General features: G+C 42.5%; 1 protein-coding gene across 1 annotated transcript in view; it reads right to left on the reverse strand.

Moving 5' to 3' along the window:
- Nucleotides 1-8839: 8839 nt before the first annotated feature.
- Nucleotides 8840-23319, reverse strand: part of cd109 (CD109 molecule) — a 37332-nt gene continuing 22852 nt past the window's right edge. Inside the window, exons 24-33 of the mRNA XM_078275389.1 lie at nucleotides 22679-22760; nucleotides 21285-21513; nucleotides 19830-20001; nucleotides 18378-18568; nucleotides 16531-16686; nucleotides 14296-14361; nucleotides 11969-12102; nucleotides 9703-9859; nucleotides 9517-9619; nucleotides 8840-9323 (exon numbers count right to left, since the gene is read on the reverse strand). Coding sequence (XP_078131515.1) covers nucleotides 9127-9323; nucleotides 9517-9619; nucleotides 9703-9859; nucleotides 11969-12102; nucleotides 14296-14361; nucleotides 16531-16686; nucleotides 18378-18568; nucleotides 19830-20001; nucleotides 21285-21513; nucleotides 22679-22760 — 1487 coding nt within the window. The 3' untranslated portion in view covers nucleotides 8840-9126. The remainder of the gene's footprint in view (nucleotides 9324-9516; nucleotides 9620-9702; nucleotides 9860-11968; nucleotides 12103-14295; nucleotides 14362-16530; nucleotides 16687-18377; nucleotides 18569-19829; nucleotides 20002-21284; nucleotides 21514-22678; nucleotides 22761-23319) is intronic.

A 23319-nucleotide genomic window follows, 5' to 3' on the forward strand; every position in this document is an offset into this window, starting at 1 on the left:
TTTGGACTCCATAAAACAACCAAAAACTCAGACCGTTCAGGATGATTTATTACCCAAAACTCTATCCAATGAAATCTAACTTTGATTTACAAGCCGTGGTCCACTCCTAGTTGGTCAGTGTGAAGCTGAAAGAGCCAAGTATAAAGAATCCAACTTTTCCAGTCTGATTGAGACCAAAGAAAACAAACTGTGGAGGCGATCACATCCTGAGAGCAGCGGTCAGATTTAAACCGCTGATCTCCTGGACGACCCACAGAGATGACATCACAGCCGGCTGATTGCAGTGTCTGTTGGCTGCTGGAGTTCAAGACTGAAAATAAAGGGCCACTTGGGAGGTCTGAGGTTACACATTTACCCCTGAAGCCAACACTCAAATGCCAAACTGTTTGTTGGACTGATCGTCAATGTTAACCTACAGGTTTGATCTGTTTTATTAAGTGTTGATCAATCATCCAGTGGCGGTCACTTGACGTCTTAATTCTTGCAGGAAACCTTCTGTGGCTCCTTCTTTGCAACTTGTGCCGTGCAGACAAGAGCTGTTTAAACCCACCGAACTTAGAAGATACTAAAGTTTGTGATGCTAGTGCGTTCCATTTGATCAATCATCCAGTGGCTGCAACTCTCTCCAGTGGAGAGCGTTAAGACACAGCTGGATGTTTTTGGTCTACTTGGCTTTCTAAGCATGATGAGCAGCCCTGTAAAATCCGTAGGGCCTTTATTTTGTAGGATTTGGATGGCTGGCTGAGTGTAACACCTACTTCTGGCTTTAGATGTAATGCTCAATGGAAGTTCTGTGTTGGATAAACTTTGAGAACCAATGTAAGGGAACTTCTCAGTGAAAATTCAGGACATTTCGTGTTAGGAGTAGGTGATGTGAAAACAATTTCTGCGGAAGTTGGATTTTCCGAGGTCAAAGTCAGAAAACAAAAGAAAAAAGAGATCTGTGTAATGCGTTATCAAATGGTATTGCCAATAATGGCTAACCTTGCTAGAGCTATACCCCACAATGAAAAATCTGATTTGTAAATGGAATGCATTCAACTTGGGTGTGACGTCATTCCCAGCTCTGGCTTCTAAATTCCGAGATAAATGGAACACACAATACGTCAAAGACAAGCATAATCCGGTACAAACTATGTTTCCCTCGAGAATGCAGTTTCGTTGTATGGGAACATCATTTTTAGGTGACAGGGTTGTCACAACTTGTTTCTGCTGCCCACTAGTGGCCAACAGAATCTGTTAATGCAGGTTAAAAATTAAAGGGATTATCCATATTTTTGTTTTAGTACAATATAAGGGTTTGGTCTCTCTCTCTCTCTCTCTCTCTCTCTCTCTCTCTCTCTCTCTCAACATCTTGTTTCCAGAAGTTTTCAGAGATATTAAATATGTCAAACTGACCTACAAAACATGTAACATATTTTCCACAAGCGCAGTGTCTCGTGCAGAACTTAGACTTTTACTTCATGTAATCGATGCAGGCTGACTTAGCTCTCTCTCTCTCTCTCTCTCTCTCTCTCTCTCTCTCTCTCTCTCTCTCTCTCGGCTCAGTTCAAATCCACATTCAGGCTGTAAAAAAGAAGCTTGGTTTACGGTTAACATCAACTTGTTTCCATATTGTCGTGCACCTTGAGATACACATTTTAAAAAAAGCTGTCAAACAATGTGCTCAAAAATCCAATCATCACCTTTAAACATGCTGGAATATTTCTAGAGATGTAGCTTTGTGACATTTTAAAGTGTTATAATCCGACATCAATGCTTCTTTTTTTCCATAGTCTCTAAATGTCAAGCTGCTTTACTCTGAGCAGAATAAGTGAATCACCCCCCCTGTGTGTTTGACAGCGACAGAGCAAAATATACAATCAGCATCCAGTCTGCCTGCTTGTGTGAAACCTGCACTGGTTCCAGATTTCCCTCATTAGTCTGCAGCGTGCGGGCCAGGTCCATCTGCCTCCCATTAACAGTGGCAGCCAGAGAGGCTCGACTCTCTCAGACTCAACTTACGCAGCCCATGTGAAAGCCTCTATAAAAAGTTTCCTGTAGATACCTTTGTGCCATGGAAAGTTGTCGTTTAGAGAAGTTCATGCCTGGATTTTCTTTCCCTGAGCAAGACTGCCACCTACTGGCAGAGCTGGAAACAGCAGAGGGATCAGAGTTCTGTGGGAAATGAACAGCGGTGGAAGAAGTATTCAGATCCTTTTCTTCAGTAAAAGTACTAATAGCACACTGTAAAAATACTCTGTTACAAGTAAAAGTCCTGCATTGAAAAAAGCGAAAGTCAGTAAGTCAGAAAGTAAGTATCATCAGGAAAATATAGTTAAAGTATTCAAAGTAAAGAAGAATCCTCCCATTTTAGAAAGTGTAAAGGATCCAAACAGTTTAATGGTCTAATCATCTCAGCTGGTCTTGTAGGCCATTATATTGTTGGCTAGTTTCATTTATAATAAAACATCAGATCTTATAAACTACATGTGTTTTGTGTGCAGGAATCTTAATGTGTAAAGTAACTAGTGACTAAAGCTGTAACAGATGAATGTAGTGGAGTAAAAAGTACAATATTTTTCTATGAAATGTAGCGGAGTAGAAGTAGAAAGTGGCATGAAAAGAAAAGACTCACGTAAAGTACCTCAATATTTGTACTTAAGTACTGTACTGGAGTAAATGTACTTAGTTACATTCCACCACTAGAAATGAACATACTATAAAACGTAAGTATGGCTCGTAATGGACTGCAAGGACAGTCTAGTTTATTTACATTGAATAAGAAATACATATAGAAATCAATAACGCACATTAAAAGGATAGAAAGGAAATTAAGAAACAGGAAAATCAGATCGAGAATTTAATTAAGAATTTACTTTATTTCATTCTAAATAAGGATAATTTGAAAGATTATGCGATTGTATAGCTTTTTTGCCCATTATTTGATCATTATTGTAACCTATACATTGTTTTTATATCTTTAAAACTTTAATACTACTACTATTAATGCCCTAACTGTCAGGGTTTCAGGAATGCAGGTTTGGACCCAAATGCTGAACACAGGTGAGGATGAAGCAGGCGGAGAAAATAAATTTACTAGCTCAAAGTCCAAATACAGGAGAACAGAAGCAAATCCAAACGAAAAGCAGGAACACTGAAACACGTGGGGAAACTAATCGCTGGAAACAGGCAAGACTTCAGACCACGAGAAGAGACGGCGATCTGACAGCAGACAAAGGGAGCACACAGACCAAATACACGAGGCAACGAGGGTAGTAACGAGGGACAGGCGACATGAGGGCTGATGAACAGGTGAAACACATTAGAGTGGGGAAGACAATTACAAAGGCAGGAAAACACACAAGGCAGGAAGTCAAACAAGACATGACAAAGATTCTCTGGGAGCATCTCACTTTACTTAAATTTCCTCCACGGCTCCTACACTTGCTTTCCTTTCTCGCGTCTTAGTCCATCCCAACGAGGAAGCATGGGAGAGACGCGAGGATATCATGCAAGAAGAGAGGAAATATGTTTTTTACAGGGATGAGACATCCTTTCCTCTGAAGCGTCACATGAATTAGTCAGCTGTATGGGCGGAGTTAGCAAACGGCTTTCAGCTGCACGGCTTCCAGGAAGGCTGCTCTCGTGTATCCTCGCTCATAGCTCCTCAGAGATCCCTCCTCCATCCTCGCTCATAGCTCCTCAGAGATCCCTCCTCCATCCTTCTTCTGTGGCCCTCCTTCACGAAGGAGGGCCACAACGACTTCCGCTTCAGCCGAGGAGCTATCTAATAAAGGACATGGGATGTACCCTCTATTACTAAAGATAGCACATTACACGCGGCTCCAATACTATGAAACGGTACACACTTCCTGTCTCCTAAAGGGGCGTGGCCTCATTTGAAAGCGTAGCGAACGTTGTCTGGATGGACAAAAAGTTATATTTTCATAATTTATAAATATTTTCCGTCCGTCCATCCATCCATGCGTCCATTCATCCATCCATCCATCCATCCATCCATCCATCCATCCATCCATCCATCCATCCATCCATCCATCCATCCATCCATCCATCCATTCATCCATCCATCCATCCATCCATCCATCCATCCATACATCCATTCACCCATCCATCCATCCATCCATGCGTCCATCCATCCATCCACCCATCCATTCACCCATGCGTCCATCCATCCACCCGTCCGTCCATCCATCCATGCGTCCATTCATCCATCCATTCATCCATCCATTCATCCATCCATCTCCTCGGCACACTTCTATCATGCAATCAGTAAAAATCTTCCCACTTTTCTTTCCTTTGTTCTCCTCTGATTGGGGACTAAACGTCCTTTGGAGAAGGATGTGAGTTTTTTGAGTGCATTGTCTTTTATCCAATAGAAACAACCTCTCTGCTCCAGAATCGGCTGCTGATTGAGCCCAGATGTCGGCAGCTGCATGTTCTAGTGACTCATCTCTCTCTTGAAATATGGTAGCCCCTGCTGGAGCTGTGTAATTGTGACATGCTTGCGCTGTTTGATGTCCATGAGAATGAGTGGAGCGGTCTGTAGTGCATGTGTTGACTGAGTACATGTGGCGCAGCTTTGCCTGCTGACAGATGATGCACTGAAGGGCCAGTATTTGGAGTTAAGAGCTCTATGGAGGAAATATTTTGCCTCTGTGGTTGTGTTTATATTCTGACAGGATCTGATACACTCTCAGGGCTGATGATGAGCGTGCTGCCCCGGCATGGTGGTTTTAATGTCTGTTCGCTCTGGAATCCAAAACAGTCCAAAATCTTTCTTACAGAGAAAGTGAGAGTTTCACACATTTGTTTTTGCAGCTTGCCATGCTGCAGTTTGTGTTTTTCCAAAGTGTCTCTATGGATGGGAGTGTCAGTCTGTGGGTCCTCCTCCAAAAATGCCCGCATAACATGTTTGTTCAAGCAGCAATTACGACCTATATTTATATTTATAGTGGTGGCACCCTCTAGTGGTCATAGTAAGTATGCAAAGCAGGAAGTAAGGCAAAGAAATATAAGAACGCAAATAAGGACGCAGGTTGGGGTGGTGGATGGGTCATGTTCTTTTTTTAAATTAACGGAACAAACAAACCTTCCTTCACCTCGCTGTGGAGGATGGTCTGGCTAGTCCACACAGAATTCCGGGAAGAAAATTATGCTCTGGTTTATTGGTATTTCTTTGAACCATTCACAATCATCATGGGCGGCGCTAAGGCCAAAATAGCCTTGGGAAGGAACTGGTTTTAATGGAACATGTTCATTCAAAAGTAGTTTTAGTCGTGCAACAGAAAACTCAGATTGGACAGATAGTCTAGTTAGCTGTCTGGATTTACCCTGCAGAGATCTGAGGAGCAGTTAACCATACTTCCTCATCCCGGAAGTAGAATGCCGTGGATATAGACTACGTTCTGTGCAACACAATCTTGCCGCGTCATTTTTTGATTTTCAGTTTTAAATTTTTTAGACATGTCCTCATACCTAAATGACAGAATAGGTCTATTTCCAATGACCTCCAAAACGCAACATATGACCGCTCAACCCGATCTCACGCCAGTTCGTGAAATGGTCACATTATTTAGATTTATTGATTCGTGTACAGGTCACGATGTTCTCGTTTATTTCGTGTACAGGTCACGATTTTCGAACGTGACCATTTCACGAACTGCCATGACACTGGGCTGCTCTGGGGGACGCAACAACGGGGAAATGAAATGCCACAACGGGGAAATTGTGGAGATGGGGGAAAGACCACCACACGCGGGATGCGATCCCCGGGCGCAGGGACACGATCTGCGGTCTCTATGGCACGCAACAACGGGGAAATGAAACGCCACATGCCGGCCACAACAATGGGACGGTTGTGGTTAGGAAAAGAAGAACGGGGAAAGGAACCTTCACACGCAGGAGCTGCCGACAACAATGGGGCGGTTGTGGTTAGGAAGAGAATAACGCGGAAAGGAACTGCAACACGCGGGACGCGGGAAAGTCCTGTGTTGTTTGATCCATCCACCACCCCGACCAACCTCCCTGCGCGGATTTTCGCCTTATCAACACTACTCGCTACAGTAATCGTTCTGTGATCACGAAATATGCTTCCCTTTGAAATACATTACTTTAAAATTTGTGCTCACCACACAAAAATAACGACATTAACATGTTCAGTACACTAATCAATAGATTCAATAACGTGACCATTTCACGAACTGCCATGAGACTGGGCTGGTAATTTCATATATTTATTGACCAGGAATTCCAAAAACAAGTGAAAAACTAGTGTTAATAAGTTGGTTCTAGTGGTGAATATAGCCTACTGGTAGTAATGGGGGAAAAAATGCAACAATTTACTGTTTATGTTGACCCAGGAAGACAACACAAGGGGTGTTGTCTTGTTGTCGACCATGCAACTTTTTGTTTTTCTGGGTCAAAATTTTAAATAAATTATTTTTTTCACTTTTCCCCAATGTTTTTGAAGCTTTCCCGGCTTTTTTTTTTTTTTGTCACTTCTCGACATTTTTGTCACTTTTTCAATTAAGTAGTCTGATCATATATTTTACTTGTGAAAAGCATGTATGCCATCCACGTTATTTGTTTTGACAATTTGGTTGACAGAAACCCAAATTTAGGATATAGAAACTTTTTAAAAATGGGGCAAATTTGACCCGAGGACAACAGAAGGGTTAAAGGTACACACCATTTCCAACTTAATCTAAGCTACACTAGTCTGTTGTACAGTTGGATGATCCCAAACTGTGTGAACTGTGAGTGAAAGGTGAGCTGCGGGGCGTTGTGCACCGCGACTGGAGGTCAGCTGTAATGAGGTAGAACATCTGAGGGCAGTAAAACGCCCGAGGGCAGAGAAATGCCGGCGATATCGATCCCACCTGCTCCTCCCGTCCACATGTGGGTTAAATATTCTCGTCTCAACTTGCCGTTTCTCTCAACTGGAAAGTTTAAGCTGTCCATCATCGCGGGATCTTTTGAAGTTGTCGTTAACGTTCATGCCCCCATCGCTGTGATTGTCGAAAGGGATTTATTGTGCCTCGGTACCACGAGGCAGCATACCTGCTTTAGTATGCATATTTATGGGAGGTGTTCCTGTTGGGCTCCTGCTCGTGTTTGGTCGTTCATTTTGTCACAGTCTGAGTAAAGTAACTCCGAGGTCACTGTGCACTGAGTAAATCTTTCCTATTGATTGTTTGGGGTTGTTTTACACTGTGAGGCGGCCACTGTCCTCCGTCACAGCTGGTTCTCCTCCCGGGTCAGGACCCTGCCAAGGATCACAGAGAGGCTTAAAGCGGGTTACAGGATGGATTTACGTGAAATTTGTGTCTCATACACGAAAAAAAAGAGGCCTTTTGTATCAAAGGAGGTCTTGTTTTCAGTCCTGTTTCCATGTGTTGTTTGTTTTTTTAAGAAGTCCTGTTTGAGTAATTATTAGATTTATGAGTTTGAAGTAGAGATGTTCCGATAACGATACCAGTATTATAAAAGCCTCCGATACTGCCTATAATGCTGGTATCGGTATCGGAAAGTACTGGAGTTTATGCACCGATCTGTTTAAACATAATAAAATATATGACACACTGGTAGCAAATCGGTACTCGGTATCGGCCTATACGCAAGTTCAGGTATTGGAATCTGTACCGGGAAGCAGTACACCAGACCAACAGACACCTAAACTCTGACGAAGAGTTTCTAAAACTACAAGACAGGATTTTACAACTCTGGATTCCCCCCACAAGGGGAGAATACACTACCAGGAGTGTGTGCTTGCACGTATTTGATTGGCCAACACAGTGCATTGCTGGATGTTGTTGAATTGGGTTGCAGCAAAAGTTAAACCAATTTCAACTTTTTTTGTCTTATTTTTTTCCTAAAACGTGGCAGAAGACACAAAAAGACGAAACAAAAAGAACAAACTCAACAGAAAATCTTGGATATACAAATTTAACAGTCCCATTTAATCTGTGGCAGAAATCTACACTGTATTTACTTAAAGTGTCCAATAACTTAAATGACAATTCCGGCGTAAAATGAACCTAGGGGTCAATAACATATGTGTACCGAGTCGACCGTTCTCTGGGATATGTTTTCATGCTAATCAAATGCGTCTCTGGCTTTTAACAAGCTAACGCAAAACCGGTGGTTACCTGCTAACGCTAGCTTTCAGGGCACTTGGTAAATCACTATTTTCTACCACTAACAAGGCTCAAAATAGCACAACACTTAAACGGTAGCATAATGAGGGTCCCTACATGCAAAACGAAGCATTGAGAACTTTGTAAGTGTACAGACAGTTTATTAAAAAGATAGATTATAAAGATAGTAGTGTTAGTGTTTACATTCGGCCGCCATCTTGGAAAACAGTCACGAGCAGTCGAACGACGAACGCCGTGCAACCAGTAACCAGTAACAGAGCTCAAATACAGCGTGAATCGTGTTTTCCAAGACGGCGGCCAAATGTAAACACAAATGCTACTGTCTTTATAATCTTTTTAATAAACTGTCTGTACACTTAAAAAGTTCTCAGTGCTTCGGTTTGCATGTAGGGACCCTCATTATGCTACCGTTTAAGTTTTGTGCTATTTTGAGCCTTGTTAGTGGTAGAAAATAGTGATTTACCAAGTGCCCTGAAAGCTAGCATTAGCAAGTAACCACCTGTTTTGCGGTAGCTTGTTAAAGCTAGAGACGCATTCGATTAGCATGAAAACATATCCCAGAGAACGGTTCACTCGGTACACATATGTTATTAACCCCATGGTTCATTTTGCGCCGGAATTGTCCTTTAATACATCGTTGTGCACTTAAAAACATAAATCATATTTTAATGAATGCAAGGTGGCAGGCAGAATAAACAGTGAAACCAGAAGGTCACATATGATAAAAGATTATTCATGTAGGAGAATCTCCCTGGATATGCATGCGTGTATGAATAATAAATGTTCCCATGAGACAAAAACATTGAGCTCAGCAGTATTTAGCGGCTGTGTTCAAATGCACAGTGAATCATTCAAATTATAACACAATGATATATGACTAAAACAAATGCATTTTAAAAAAAAAGTCACACAATGTATGTAAACTTTATACATCTGCAAACGCTGAACATCTGTTATACTGTCTTATTTACATGATGGTGATGATGAGGAGAAGGAGCAGAGCCGGGGTTAACCCATGCATCGGGACGTTTTGGCTGCTGTGTGACATCACGCTGGTGTCATAATAGTCGTCTTGTCTGCACTGACTGCAGTCGCCGCCGCAGAAGGAGCAGACGGACAGCTCGCTCCTCCACTCCGACGTGTACGTCCTCACCGTCCTCCGTCCTGACAAAGAGAGGGGGGACAGGTCAGAGGTCAAAGGTTCAACATCATCAAGTGTATACAGGACTAGGACCAAAACCCCAAAACTCTGCAGTCAGCCTCACCAACAAGGCCCCAGACCCCCACTGACTCTTAACAAATGTAAGTAAAAATGTATGTAAAAAGTACAAATGGAGATGATTGTGAAACTTCTTACTTGGTTCATAATAATCATAGATGACAACATTGGCCTCCTGGACTTTGGCGACTTTAAACTCCACGACCAGAGGAATCCGTATACACATCTCCTCCGTCGTCACCTGGAAACACATTCACACGTATTAGTCTTTGACCCGAGTCAGACCGAGCGTCTGCGATCCAGGATGTTTTCAGCCGAGCTTACAGAGTCCAGGTACAGGATGACTTTCCCCGGCACCGTCTCCACTTTCTTGATGACCTGGTCGATGGGGACGCCGTCCTGCCGCAGGCTGAAGCCGCTCAGCAGACCCACCTCCATGATGGCCATGCCCGTCGCCGCCAGACCCAGATCCTCTGACAGACTGTAGGACAACGTTACAAAAACAAATTCCATCAGTTAAAAACATAGGGAACATTTAAGTTATCAGTAGGGCTGCACGATATGAGGAAAATATGTGATAACGTTGTTGAATATCGATATAGATAACAATAGTACTTGCGATAAATAAACAGCTTTTAAAGTGTACTAATGTTCTGCATTTCTGTTGCTTTGAGTATTCTGCTAAAAAACAGAACATTGCTTGCTAAATTTAAACATTATTTTATTGAACGAATTGAACACTGAATTGAACATAAAAGGCACCACTAAAAAAGAATGAGGGCCCTATCTTGCACCGATTACACAGATGTGCGTTTTTTTACTGATATTTTCTTTCAACTAACTTGAAATACACCCTGCAGTGCCATGCTACGCCATGAACTACTACAACTCTTATTTCTAGTCATAGTTCCATTATCTTTATTGTGACTGTTATTGCCACTGTTCATCACACCCTCAACCGGCACCGTCAGACCCCGCCTACCAAGAGCCTGGGTCTGTCCCAGTTTTTCTCGCCACTGTCGCACTAAATGCTTGCTCTTGGGGGAATTACTGGAATTGTTGGGTCTTTCTAAATTATAGAGTGTGGTCTAGACCTACTCTATCTGTAAAGTGTCTTGAGATAACTCTTGTTATGATTTGATACTATAAATAAAATTGAATTGAAATATCTCCGAGTGTCTTTAGCGATGTGTTTATTGTACCAGTTGATATCGCGATAACGATGAAAAAACGATATATTCTGCTGCCCTAGTATCGATGCATCCTGGATCGCTTAAATATCAATTTAAAAAAAGAAGAAAAAAAATCTATTACAAATTTAAAAGCATTTCGCAAAACTGTACGAGCTGCCTGATTTGACAGAGTAAAAAGCCAATACATTAAGAAGTGAATTCTTTCATATCAGCATATTAATGTAAGTACTTTTTTCTCAGTGAATGGATATGGTTATTTTTTTTTAAACATTCCAGTTTTGTTTCTGTGTAATCTTATTCTCAGAACTGGTGTTCACATTGTGTTTTATTGTTTTGTAAAGTGGCTTAATGAAAGGTTTGACAGATATCCCACCGTGTGCTGTTGGTTGTTATGCTATTGTTAGGTTATGTAATGTAGGGTTGGGTATCGTTTGGATTTTTACGATTCCGATGCTAAACCGGTACTTTTAAAATGATTCCGATTCCTAAACTGATTCTTGAAAAACTGAAAAATGACATCAAAGAAAGGCTCTTTTATAGAGTTTTTTTTTTTATTGAAAATTATTTAAATTTAACAATATATTAATGTTTTTAAGTACTTAAATATATAATAAGTAAACATAAGTTGCCTAATACACAACTAGAAAATTTAAGAATAATTTAAAAATAAATAACAGTTACACTATTAACAACATAATAATGTTGAGTTGGTATGCTAACTAAACCAGCTTCTAACTTTTGCAGAAAAAATGACCATATGTGAAATACAGCCACACTTTCGACTGCTTCGCTTTAGGCATTTTAAATGCACTAAAAGCTAGCTAGCTAACGATAGACTAGCAGAGCAAGTGTAATATGTTTACTAGCGATCACGTGCAGTGAATGGTTAATATGCTTTTATGTCCGTTTTGGTGAGCCCAGAGGGAAAATATGGCATTTTAATAGTGGCCTACATTTACGGTAGCTAGCTAACGGTAGACTACAGAGAAAGTGTGATATATTTACGTCTGTTTCGGAGCGACAGAGGGAAAATATGGCATTTTAATAGTGGCCTACATTTACGGTAGCTAGCTAACGGTAGACTACAGAGAAAGTGTGATATATTTACGTCTGTTTCGGAGCGAATGAGGGAAAATATCGCATTTTAATAGTGGCCTACATTTACGGTAGCTAGCTAACGATAGACTATAGAGAAAGTGTGATATTTTTATGTCCGTTTCGGAACGACAGAGGGAAAATATTTCTGTCGACACATTAAGTGGAACCGAAATGAGGAACCGAAATTTGCGTCCTAATCCGGTCCGATTCCTACCGGTTGCGTAGGAACAGGTTCCATAGTGGAACTGGGTTTCGGTACCCAACCCTAATGTAATGTGGAGAGAGAGAAACCTGCTCACCTGCTGCAGATGTACAGATGCGAGACCATCTCCGTGTCAAACAGCTTGACGTCCAGATCAAAGGCCTCGAGCTCATCAGCCCCTCGCCGCCTCCTCATCAGCCCCTCGCTCCTGATGTTGTAAAACACGTTCAGCTGAGGCAGAGGAAGAGGTGCGTTCACGGGAAGGAAAAATCTGATGGTTTTCAACAAGGACTGAGCATCTTAATACCCCTTTGAAAGTCTCTGCATTGCTTTGCTGCATGCTGTGTCCGCTGCTTCTCTCCTAGTCTACATCCACGAAGATTAATTTCCTGGATTGTTATGGTGCCGCCGGAGGTTCCGCCGGATGTCCCTCACTTTCCGTTTGAACTGTGTGATCATTGTCAAAAGATCCGTTATAAACTGTAGCGAGTTTGTTTTGATATTATGAGAGTCAAATATTGTATCTGTTAGAGCTGCAAAGATTAATCGATTAGTTGTCAACTGTGAAATTGATCACCAACTACTCGCCGTTTTGATAATCGATCAATCGGTTTGAGACATTTTTTATTTAAAAAAAATTGTGCTGTCAGTTAAACGGGTTATTAACGGCGTTAATGCAAACCCATTTTAATGGCGACAATTTTTTTATCGCGAGATTAACGTTCTTTTTGGCCTAGCAAACTTTGTAGTTTTTTTCACATGCTGTTGCAACAACTAGTAATGTTAGAAAAACTACAACACCACACCGGATCTAGCTAGACCGGAAACAAAACAACAGGCACGCCGCACACACTTGTTTGGGCTTGCGAGCCGGCCAAAGAGTAGTAGGCTAACGTTACGTTTTGAGTGGATGGCGAGCGCGAGACGCCGAAATGGATGCCAGTAAAATTCTGAATGGAAAGTTTACTTTTAAAAAGTTGCCAAATGGTTCCATTGACAAGACCAAAGTGATCTGTGTGCTTTGTCGTTGTGAACTGAGCTATCATCGCAGCACGTCCAGTCTGATGGCCAAGCACACAGCTGATGCGTCAAAGCTGTTACATTGTGTGAGAGATTATTTGCTCCAAGTGAGAATGTTAGTGTGAAATTGAACACTACAGTATGCCAATGTTGTTTTCAATAAAAAAACATTTGCACAAAGCAAGCCGATCCACTTTCCCATGTTGATAAGAGCATTAAAATGAGAAAAAAGAATGGGACAAAAAGAAATCAAGGGCCATTTAGAATAGATAAAAATGTGCGATTAATTGCGATTAATTGCGAGTTAACTATGACATTAATGCGATTAATAGTGATTAAATATTTTAATCGTTTGACAGCACTAAAAAAAAAATAATAATAATTCAACAAACAATTTATCTGATTGCAGCTTGTTAAATATGAATATTTTCTAGTTTCTTCTCTCCTCTGTGACAGTAAACTGAATATCTTTGAGTTGTGGACAAAACAAGACATTTGAGGACGTCATCTTGGGCTTTGGGAAACACTGATCCACATTTTTCACCATTTCCTGACATTTTAGAACAACTAATGGAGGCAATAATCGACAAATTAATGGACAATAAAAATAATCGTTAGTTGCAGCCCTAGTCCCCATCTCTGGCTTAGTCTATATCGACAACGTTTCATTTCCGGGATGGCTTCAGTGCCGCCAGATGTCCCTCTTTTCGGCTGGATGTCCGTTACCTTCCACTTTCTTTGTGTTGGCGTTCTAAACTCCGGTGGATTTGTGAGGACTATGGTTAACTGCTCCTCAGATCTCTGCAGGGTAAATCCAGACAGCTAGCTAGACTATCTGTCCAATCTGAGTTTTCTATTGCACGACTAAAACAACCTTTGAACGTACACATGTTCCATCCAAACAAGTTCCTCCCCGAGACTATTTTGCAGCGGCTCCGTGTGGAGCTTAGTGCCGCCCAAGATGATTGTGATTGGTTTAAAGAAATGGCAATAAACCAGAGCACATTTGTGTGGTCTAGCCAGACCCTCCTCTGCAGCGCCGCGGTGGAGGAGGGTCTGGCTATGCGAGACTACTTCTCTCTGTGCCCGTCCCACCTCCACTTTCCTTTGCGCTCTAATTGGACACTTCTCTTTTCTCGTCTCAGACTCACTTTTGCAAAAATAGTTCACCAAAATGTGTAATGCGAGAAATAAGCATTAAATTATTTCATTTCAGATCGTCAACGGTCAGTTTAAAAGATTTTCGTGAGTTATCACGAGGCGGCGAGTCGAGCCAGGCGCCCCTGATTTGCATAAATTAGCCTGAACCTCAACTTTATGCAAATGAGGAGCGGACAACTCGAAGCCCCGCCGTTTACGTGACAATTAAGAATAAAGTTTGTTTTGTTGCTTCTGTGGCAGTACCTGAAACAGGGCGAGTCCACGACCTTCTGCAGACACCCTCAGGTTCAGCTCCTTCTCTGGTTCAATCTGAAATGGATCGACATACCACAGATTACACTGTTCTACCTGCAGATGAGTTTGGGTTTTGTTTTTCTGCTCCAACATGAAGTGAAATGACCGGAGCAGGGGTGGAAAGTTTGACTGATTTTAATGACCCTGTTATGTTTCTTTTAGCGCCAAAAATAAGGACAGTTTAAAATGCTCATATTATGCTCATTTTCAGGTTCATAATTGTATTTAGAGGTTGTACCATAATAGGTTTACATGGTTTAATTATCCAAAAACACTATATTTTTGTTGTACTACACATTGCTGCAGCTCCTCTTTTCACCCTGTGTGTTGAGCTCCCTGTTTTAGCTACAGAGTGAGACCTCTCACTTCTGTCCCATCTTTGTTTGGAGTCGCACATGCGCAGTAGTTAGGTAAGGACTACTAGCCAGTCAGAAGCAGAGTATTAGGGCGTGCCCTGACAGTACCTAGGTAAGGACTACTAGCCAGTCAGAAGCAGAGTATTAGGGCGTGCCCTAACAGTAGCTAGGTAAGGACTACTAGCCAGTCAGAAGCAGAGTATTAGGGCGTGCCCTGACAGTACCTAGGTAAGGACTACTAGCCAGTCAGAAGCAGAGTATTAGGGCGTGCCCTGACAGTAGCTAGGTAAGGACTACTAGCCAGTCAGAAGCAGAGTATTAGGGCGTGCCCTGACAGTACCTAGGTAAGGACTACTAGCCAGTCAGAAGCAGAGTATGAGGGCGTGCCCTGACAGTACCTAGGTAAGGACTACTAGCCAGTCAGAAGCAGAGTATGAGGGCGTGCCCTGACAGTACCTAGGTAAGGACTACTAGCCAGTCAGAAGCAGAGTATGAGGGCGTGCCCTGACAGTACCTAGGTAAGGACTACTAGCCAGTCAGAAGCAGAGTATGAGGGCGTGCCACGCTAGCAGCTAGGCGAGCATTATAACGTGTGTTCCAAAGTGACCACGTTTGTCTCTGAAGTAAAGGCTGGACTACAATAGAGCTGTTTGGAGCAGTTTGTGAACAGTGTTTTCTGTTGGAGATGGTAAGTCCCTTTGGGGTGGACTTTGGGCTTTTTGACTTTGTTAACCTATAACATGCACAAAAAAGATATATAACATAAAGGAATTTAGCATTTAGTGTGTTATGTAGTTTGTGTATGTAATAGATGTATAAAGTAAAAAACAAACACATTTCACTCCAAATGGAGCTTTCTCTCCCACAGACAACACTTTTTCTCAACTGCCTGAAACAACTTGCCCACATTCCTGTTCGAAATTCCTCAAACAGTGATGTCACTGATTGGGAAAGCCAGCCCAGTTTTTCATATGTGCTGCCCATAGGTGCTGCCTGAGCAAGCACAGCCCGCCCAGTGGCTTGTTGGAATTTGGTTGACCAATCACAAAATAGTGGGCCTGCTGACCAATCAGAGCAGACTGGGCTTTTCAGGAAGGCGGGCCAAGAGCTCAGACTGTAGCTGTGTTCGAAACCGTAACAAAAAGATTTTGTAGTGGTGTTCGAATTCTCCGCGGTTAATTTCATTCACTATATAGTCCATTATAAAATACCCACAATGCACAACTACTTTGAGTGAACAAACAAGGTACCCTACATTTTACTCCCATATACCACAATGCAACACGGTCGTGTTTCCGAAGAAGCAGAAGGACCCGCGAAAACTGAAAAGTAAAAATGGAGCGGCCTTTGGTTTCTAAACAGTGGAAATGTAACATGCAACATATATAATATATATAACCTGTTACTCTCTGTTAGAAGTATTTTCGTTTTGGTTTGTTTACATGATGGCGCGCACTCGCCTCCGTCACACGTAACCGGCGCATCTACTGACACAACTATATAGTTCCCTATTTAATAAACATTATACAGGGAATAGTGAGTGAGTGAATGAGGGAATGGTTTCCAACACAGCTAACGTGTTTCAGGCAGAGGAGCTGTAGCAATGGGCAGTATGAGAAACATTATATGTTTTTTGAACATCAAAGCATGTAAACCTATTCTAGGAGTACAAATATGATGCTGAAAAGGAGTATAATAAGGGCTCTTTAACACATCTGCATCACCTCTGTGTGACCTGACCTCTCATTGGTTCTTCAAAGTTTCTGATCATCATTACTGCAAACAGTTCAGCTTTTGTTTCTGATAAATGTGACATGTCTCTGTGTACCTGCTGGCTCTGGTGCAGCAGGTAGTTGTCCTGGACGATGTGGAAGAAGGCGACGGTGGTCAAAGGGTCGGTGTTCACTCTGATGTGGAGGTCAAAGTCGTGAGAGCCGCCGTGAGCTGCGAACGTGGACAAGGCCTGCAGAGCCACGACCGTGTCCTAAGAGAGGAAACAAGAGTCAGAGTCATACATCTGCTCCTGAATATTCTGTTACAGTCCAGTCGCTGATAGACTTTTGCTTTGATAGTCACCGTTGACGTCCCGTTTACAGCTGTGTACGTGTCGTTTTGCGAGTGTGTTCATGTCTGTCTGTGCATCTGTTTTTGTAAACAAATAGAGTCATGTTAGGCTGACAAAGCCTGAGGAAAAGCTTTATTCAATGTACTATATTTGGAGCCACTGACGCAGTATTTGGATCTTTTTTGTTTCCTTGCCATGCATGTTTGCGTGTCTGTGTGTGTGTGTGTGTGTGTGTGTGTGTGTGTGTGTGTGTGTGTGTGTGTGTGTGTGTGTGTGTGTCCATGCGTGCTGCGGGGTTAATTGTCCTGTCATCGCCATATGCCCAGACGGCCACAGTCTCCTTTTGAAGTGACACAAACCACAGACTCCTGCTGATGTGACGCAGGAGGGAATTTCTCTTCTTGCATGAATGCACTTTATGATTGTCTTCAACTTTAGACTGAGCCTTAAATCCTTTAAAGCAGGGTTTTGGAAACTTGTACAGCTCGAGACCCAAAAGAGAAATGTGGTTTCTCCCCCAGCAACTCATTCTCATGAACGGGTTCGTGTGATATTGTACCAAAAAACGAAATTAGGCGACTGTCACGTGACAGTTAAGTTTAGCGGTCTTTACAGTTAGATTTGGCCGACAAAAGGTGACTGTAAGTCGGGTACCCGTCGACGTGAGGTTATGGTCGTTTCAGCGGACAATAAAGTTGAGTTTAGCCAACAAAAGGTGAGTGTCATGCAGAAAAGACAGTTAAGTTTAGCCACCAAAACGACTAATTAAGATTAGAAAAAAAAAAATGATTGTGGTTTGGATTAAAACACCAGTAGTAGTAGTAGTAGTAGTAGTAGTAGTAGTAGTAACTTAAGTAGTACTCCCGGGACACAAACACCCTTCCTGGGTGAAAGTCTTGTGTTTTCTCGATAACTTCTTCCAGGACGCAAATTCCGCTCCCTGGCTTGAAAGCCCTGTGTTTTAAGACCCACCACGACCTCCTCCCCACGCAGATCTTCTCGCTCTTATACAGCAGCTGTTAATGTGGTGCATACAGTCATAAATACGTGGAATACATACGAATTACAGTGCATTACTTTTCATAGCTATATGTACAAATGGTTCATTAGAACAGCCTGTCCCCAGGAAGTGCGCCGGGCTTTGAATTTGAAAAATTGAACGTAGTATCCAAACAGTGGAATTACAACTTCTGTGTCCATCATGTGAATGCCATGAGGCCCAAAAATACTTTTTCCCATTATTTAACATGGCGAAAGAGACGTCTGTATATCAGTGGATACATTTTTTTGAGTGTCACAACCCCCGCAAAATGACTCGTTTCGCTATCAGAATTTGATTCATCTGGTCCGATAACATTTGGAAGTCTAGATGAGCTGCACGATTAAATCATTTTTTATCCCAATGTGGTATTGAGTTAAAATGAACTAGTGTGTGTGTGTGTGTGTGTGTGTGTGTGTGTGTGTGTGTGTACATGGTGATGAAGGAACATGACAGTCAGCGCAACAATGTGGCTCACTGATGGGTTTACTGTGATACACACATAATACTTTGTGTTAGTGGATACAATTTATTGTAAGTTTATGGTCCTTTCTGAATTTCAGTATCTCACCTGAGTGCTCCCAAATCCTCCGTTGGGGTTCCGCTGTCGGCTGAGCCACTTCATGAGGCTGAGAGCCTGTGTGACGTGCCCCAGTTTGTGTTGGGCGAGCAGCAGGTACGACACCATCTCAATGTCTGCAGAGCGCGGCTGCCAGGACGACGAAAGGCCGCCGTCTGGGGAAGACCACATCGGCACACCATCTACTCGCAGAGGAGAGTCCGAGGAGATACAGGCGCCATTAATACACATGATTTAATGGACTATAATTAGTGGTGTAGTCTACGTGATACGCAGATATGCAGTATACCCACAAAGAAAGCTCCAGGATTTCCATATACCCACTTAAAAATGCCCAATGACACACAACAACATACTTTCCATTATATTTTTGACATATTTTGAATTGTCATCTGTGTTTTTTTTTTTCTTACCATAGGCTAAATAAAGGTATTTCCACCGTAAATTGGTGCATAAAAGTGTATCCGAATACAGGAAATGAAGTCGTTGATGCTCAAAACTTCCCTGGGGGAGGACAACCAGACCCCCCACTATGATATGTGTGTGTCTCCCCCCCCGGCCAATATATAGTATACCCACTACAATACATTAGACTACACCACTGAATATAATAAAAGAGAGGAAAATGTTTTTACTCCTCTACATTAATTCAATAACTTAGGTTACTTTGCAGATTCAGACTAATGACACAAGACATAATCAACAAATAAATGATGGTGTATTGTGTAATAGGTTAGAATAATATTTATTAAGTATTTATTGGAGATTTTCGGGGGGGGAAATCACAAGCTACCCAGCTGAATATAAAGTAAATAAAATGAGCTCCATCTTTACCAGCTACAACATAATAGTGATCAACACATTAATGCATCAATAATTAAAATACAATAATATATATTATTCTGAAATGGGTTTCTTTTGCATAAAGAGTACTTTTAATTTTGGTACTTTAAGTACATTTTCATGCTAATACTTTCGTACTTTTACTTGTACTTTACTTTTACTTACGCCATCTTGTTTTCCCAAGATGGCGCCCGCCTGTATACGTGAACGGTACTGTCTTTCTAAACTATCTTTTTAATAAACTGTCTGTACACTTACAAAGTTCTCAAAGCTTCAGTTTACATGTAGGGACCCTCATTATGCGACCGTGGAAGTGAGGTGATATTTTGAGCCTTGTTAGTGATATAGAAATAGCGATTTCTTTTTACTTTACCCGTGCCCCGACGACTAGCGTTTTAAGCTAATTAGCGGTTTGAGCTAAAACTGGTCACATTCAATTAGCATGAAAACATATCCCAGAGAACGGTCGACTCGGTACACATGTTATTAACCCCTAAGTTAATTTTGCGCCGGATTTGTCCTTTAAGTACATTACAGAGAATTTCAGAAATCTTCTCAGTTCACACACAGACACACACACACACACAGTTGCCATTGCACCTCTCATCTCAGCTCGTCCAATCAGCTGGCTGAGTGCGACGTCGGCGTTGGAGCTGCCGGACAGAGCCAGAGCGTAGGTGAGCAGGCTGAGGCTGTAGTTACTGGACACCCTGAGAGCCAGGCGGGTCTCCAGGAACATCAGGGCTGCAGACACCTGGCTGCCGTACTTAACCTGACAGAGGGGAGCAGCGTCTCACACAGACGCAGCGAGACAAAGCATGAACTTATAGATTTATTGACTCTCACCCATAGACTGTAAACATAATATAAGTAGCATCAGTGTCGTCACCCATTGGTTTGTGGACTGCCATTTTTAAGTCAGTAGTATGTTTTCGCGGTTCCCATCTTGGTACTTTGGAGCCAGAAGTGACCATATTTGGGACAAAAAGGGCGGAGCTGGGGAGGATGACGCATCAGAGGCAATGTTGTGTATGGTTTCAATGGCGCTGCGCTAAGCAATTTTTTGTTTTTTAATTTAGAGATTTATTGATTCTTACTCACCCCTAAACTGTAGAAATAATGTCACCCATTGGTTTGTGGACTGCTGTTTTGAATCCATGGATGTATTAAGATAATGTTTGAATCTCTTTTTTGAGCCAGGAGTGACCATATTTTGACAAGCCAGTGTGTCTATGGTTTCAATGGTGCAGCGCTAAGCTAAACGCTAAAGAGGGGAAATTGCCGAATTTCAACCCTTCTGACGCGAGTCATGCAGCAGAGATTTACTGGTGGGGGAACACAGACCTCCGGGTTCTTGTGCAGTTTGTCAGCATGTATGGCAGTACACAGAGCTGGTTGATAAACGGACGTTACCAGCTAACGCTAGCGCTAGCTAGCAGCTTGGTTGACAATGCTGAACAAGACATTTTTAAGCAACCAAATCTTTGATGACGTGAAAACTAGGGCTGTCAAAATAATGCATTAATTTCGATTAATTAATCTGAGAAAAAATAACGCGTTAAAAAAATTAATGCAGATTAGTCCATTCCATATTGACGTTTGCATACAGACGAAAATCTGGTGCCTCTGATATGTCTGCGCTTCTCTCTGATGCTCTGAAACAGACGTTACAGAAAACACAAACCCCGCTGCACGTGACGCTAGTTAACACTATACTCAACAGCAGCTAACGTTAGCCTACCGCTAGCTAGTAGCTGGATTAAACACGGTTAAAATGCTGACAGCTAACGCTAAACGGTGTAAAGTTTGACTGTGTTTTACTGTAGAGGATTCAAGACCATTGAGGATTGAGACCATAAAGTCATTATGAAAATTTTTACTGAGGTAATAAATCAAGTGAGAAGTAGGCTCATTTTCTCATAGACTTCTATAGAAACAGACTTCTTTTTGGAGACAGTGGAGTCACCCCCTGCTGGATATTAGAGAGAATAAAGGTATAAGGAGCTTCCTCATTGGCTTCACATTTCAGACCCGGAAGTTGCCAATTGCTCTCACCCTGATGTTGCTGTCTTCCAGCAGGGCGATGAGGACGTAGGCTGTGAGGGAGACAGGGCCGTCCAGGCCTCCCTGGAGCTCGGTGTGGATGACGCGACCGGGCTCCATGTATCTCCCGTCAGCCTCCTGCTGGTCTCCTAACCAGGCTGCCGCTCCCTGCAGCACTTGGTCATCGATGCTGATGAACGGCCGCGCCTGCAGGAAACACCTCAGCACGAACGCAGAGAGCCTGCAGAGATTTCTTTTGTCAGTGTTTCTAAAGGGGAGTCATGTTCCTGCTACATGTACAGAATTAACTACTCTATGAGGCCGCATTCAGACAGCCTGAGTTGGCCATCCAAAGGTCCAGCAAAAACGCAGGTCTTTACCTTCATTTTGAATGGGGGTAGTGTGTTTAGGCTGCGGTGGGGGGGTGCCCCAGGGGGGACACTCAAAAAAACACAGCAGGCCTGCGGTGAAAAGTTGAGACCGACTCAACATTTACGTCACACTGCGGTGGCCAATCATGAGACCAGAGATCAGACTTGTCGGTGTGTTTTGAGGCGATGTGAGAGTCCCGTACAGGAAACAGGAAACATCACTGCCTCTATCGCTGCAACGAGAAAGTTTTAAAACACCAAACACAAGCACTGAACTGCCCGGGAGTTTGTGTAATAGCTGAATGTTTCCTGCAACAACAAAGCACTCGCTATGTTTCTTTCTCTCTCTCCTGTGAAATGAAGCTGCCTTCAAGTGCGGTCGGAAACGTCGAAATCTATAAACGATCTGACGGAAAACAGTAATTATAAAGTCTACTTGTGCTTTGTTGGGGGGTTTAAGAACATAACAGGATGTCACACAAATGGGCCATTTCATTGACACTCCTCCACGCCACACAACCCTGCGGAACATCCCTTTTTTTTAGTGTGAATGCCCCGTAAAGGCCGTTTTACACTCGCCGTAGCCGAGCTGGCACGCACCAATGTGACATCAAAATTACGTAGATCTCGCTGGTGCGCCAGGATTTTGAGTGCGCGACCACTCTTTCTTTTCAGCGGTGCGCGACAAAGCGGAACCAGGAAGCATTCTTTGAGGGCAACCGGATGCCAGGACTCTCAGAGTGACTGCAAGGCTCTCTTGTAAACTTACTGGGTTAAGATGAGTTCTTTTAGGGCGAATGAAAGGCTTGATCCGACCAAGTAGGTCATCGAATCAAATCGAACCATTGACGTCAATGCTGCTGCCAGTTCTGCCATTATTTACCTTTTTTCTTCTTCTTCTAGTCCGTAGAAATAGCAAAGTCGGTAGCCTTTCCTCATTAGCGCCACCTCTGTTCAGGAGAAGACTGCAACTAATGTCGCGACCACCACGTGCCACAGGTCTGCTACGGCGAGTATACCCCACATTTAACTCACCAGGTGCTTCCAGATGAGTCCTGGTCTCCGAAGGCACTGAAGGAGCCATCTGCTCTCTGAAAGGACAGCTCTCGCTCATAACCTGGTGAGAACATCAAAGATTATACAGACAGCGATCAGGTCATCAGCAAAATATGTGCACAAAAGGTCCTGACATGGATACGGAAGTCAAAGAAAAATTACAGACAATGAGACAAATAACCCCAAAAAATCATGAAAGCTGATTATTTTACTCAACAGACTGTTCTTGATGCGAGTGCAGCGATAGTCTGTGTCGTTTTTGACGCGCTAACTCTTGCAGTAGAAAAACATATTTATCTACAGAAACTCCTTAAAGCGTAACTCTCGCCAAAATGCAACCTAGGGTCTTTTTGTGAATGTACCCGAGTCAAACTTTCGTTTAAAAGCATATTTAGGACGGAATCGCCACTTTTAAGATTTATCGTATTTTAGTTTTTCGGTCAAATGGCCTTTTGAATGGGAGAGCTAGAGGCACTTTTATGCTAGCCTCAAAATAGCTATTTTTAAAACACTAAGAAGGCTCGACACAAAATGATACTTTGCTCGAAGTATCGCCAGAGGTTGTACACCTTAACGAAAGCATTGACAACATTGTTTGTGTACACAGAGTTTACTAAAAA

Source organism: Sander vitreus, chromosome 18, assembly GCF_031162955.1.
Source record: "Sander vitreus isolate 19-12246 chromosome 18, sanVit1, whole genome shotgun sequence".
NCBI lineage: Eukaryota > Metazoa > Chordata > Actinopteri > Perciformes > Percidae > Sander > Sander vitreus.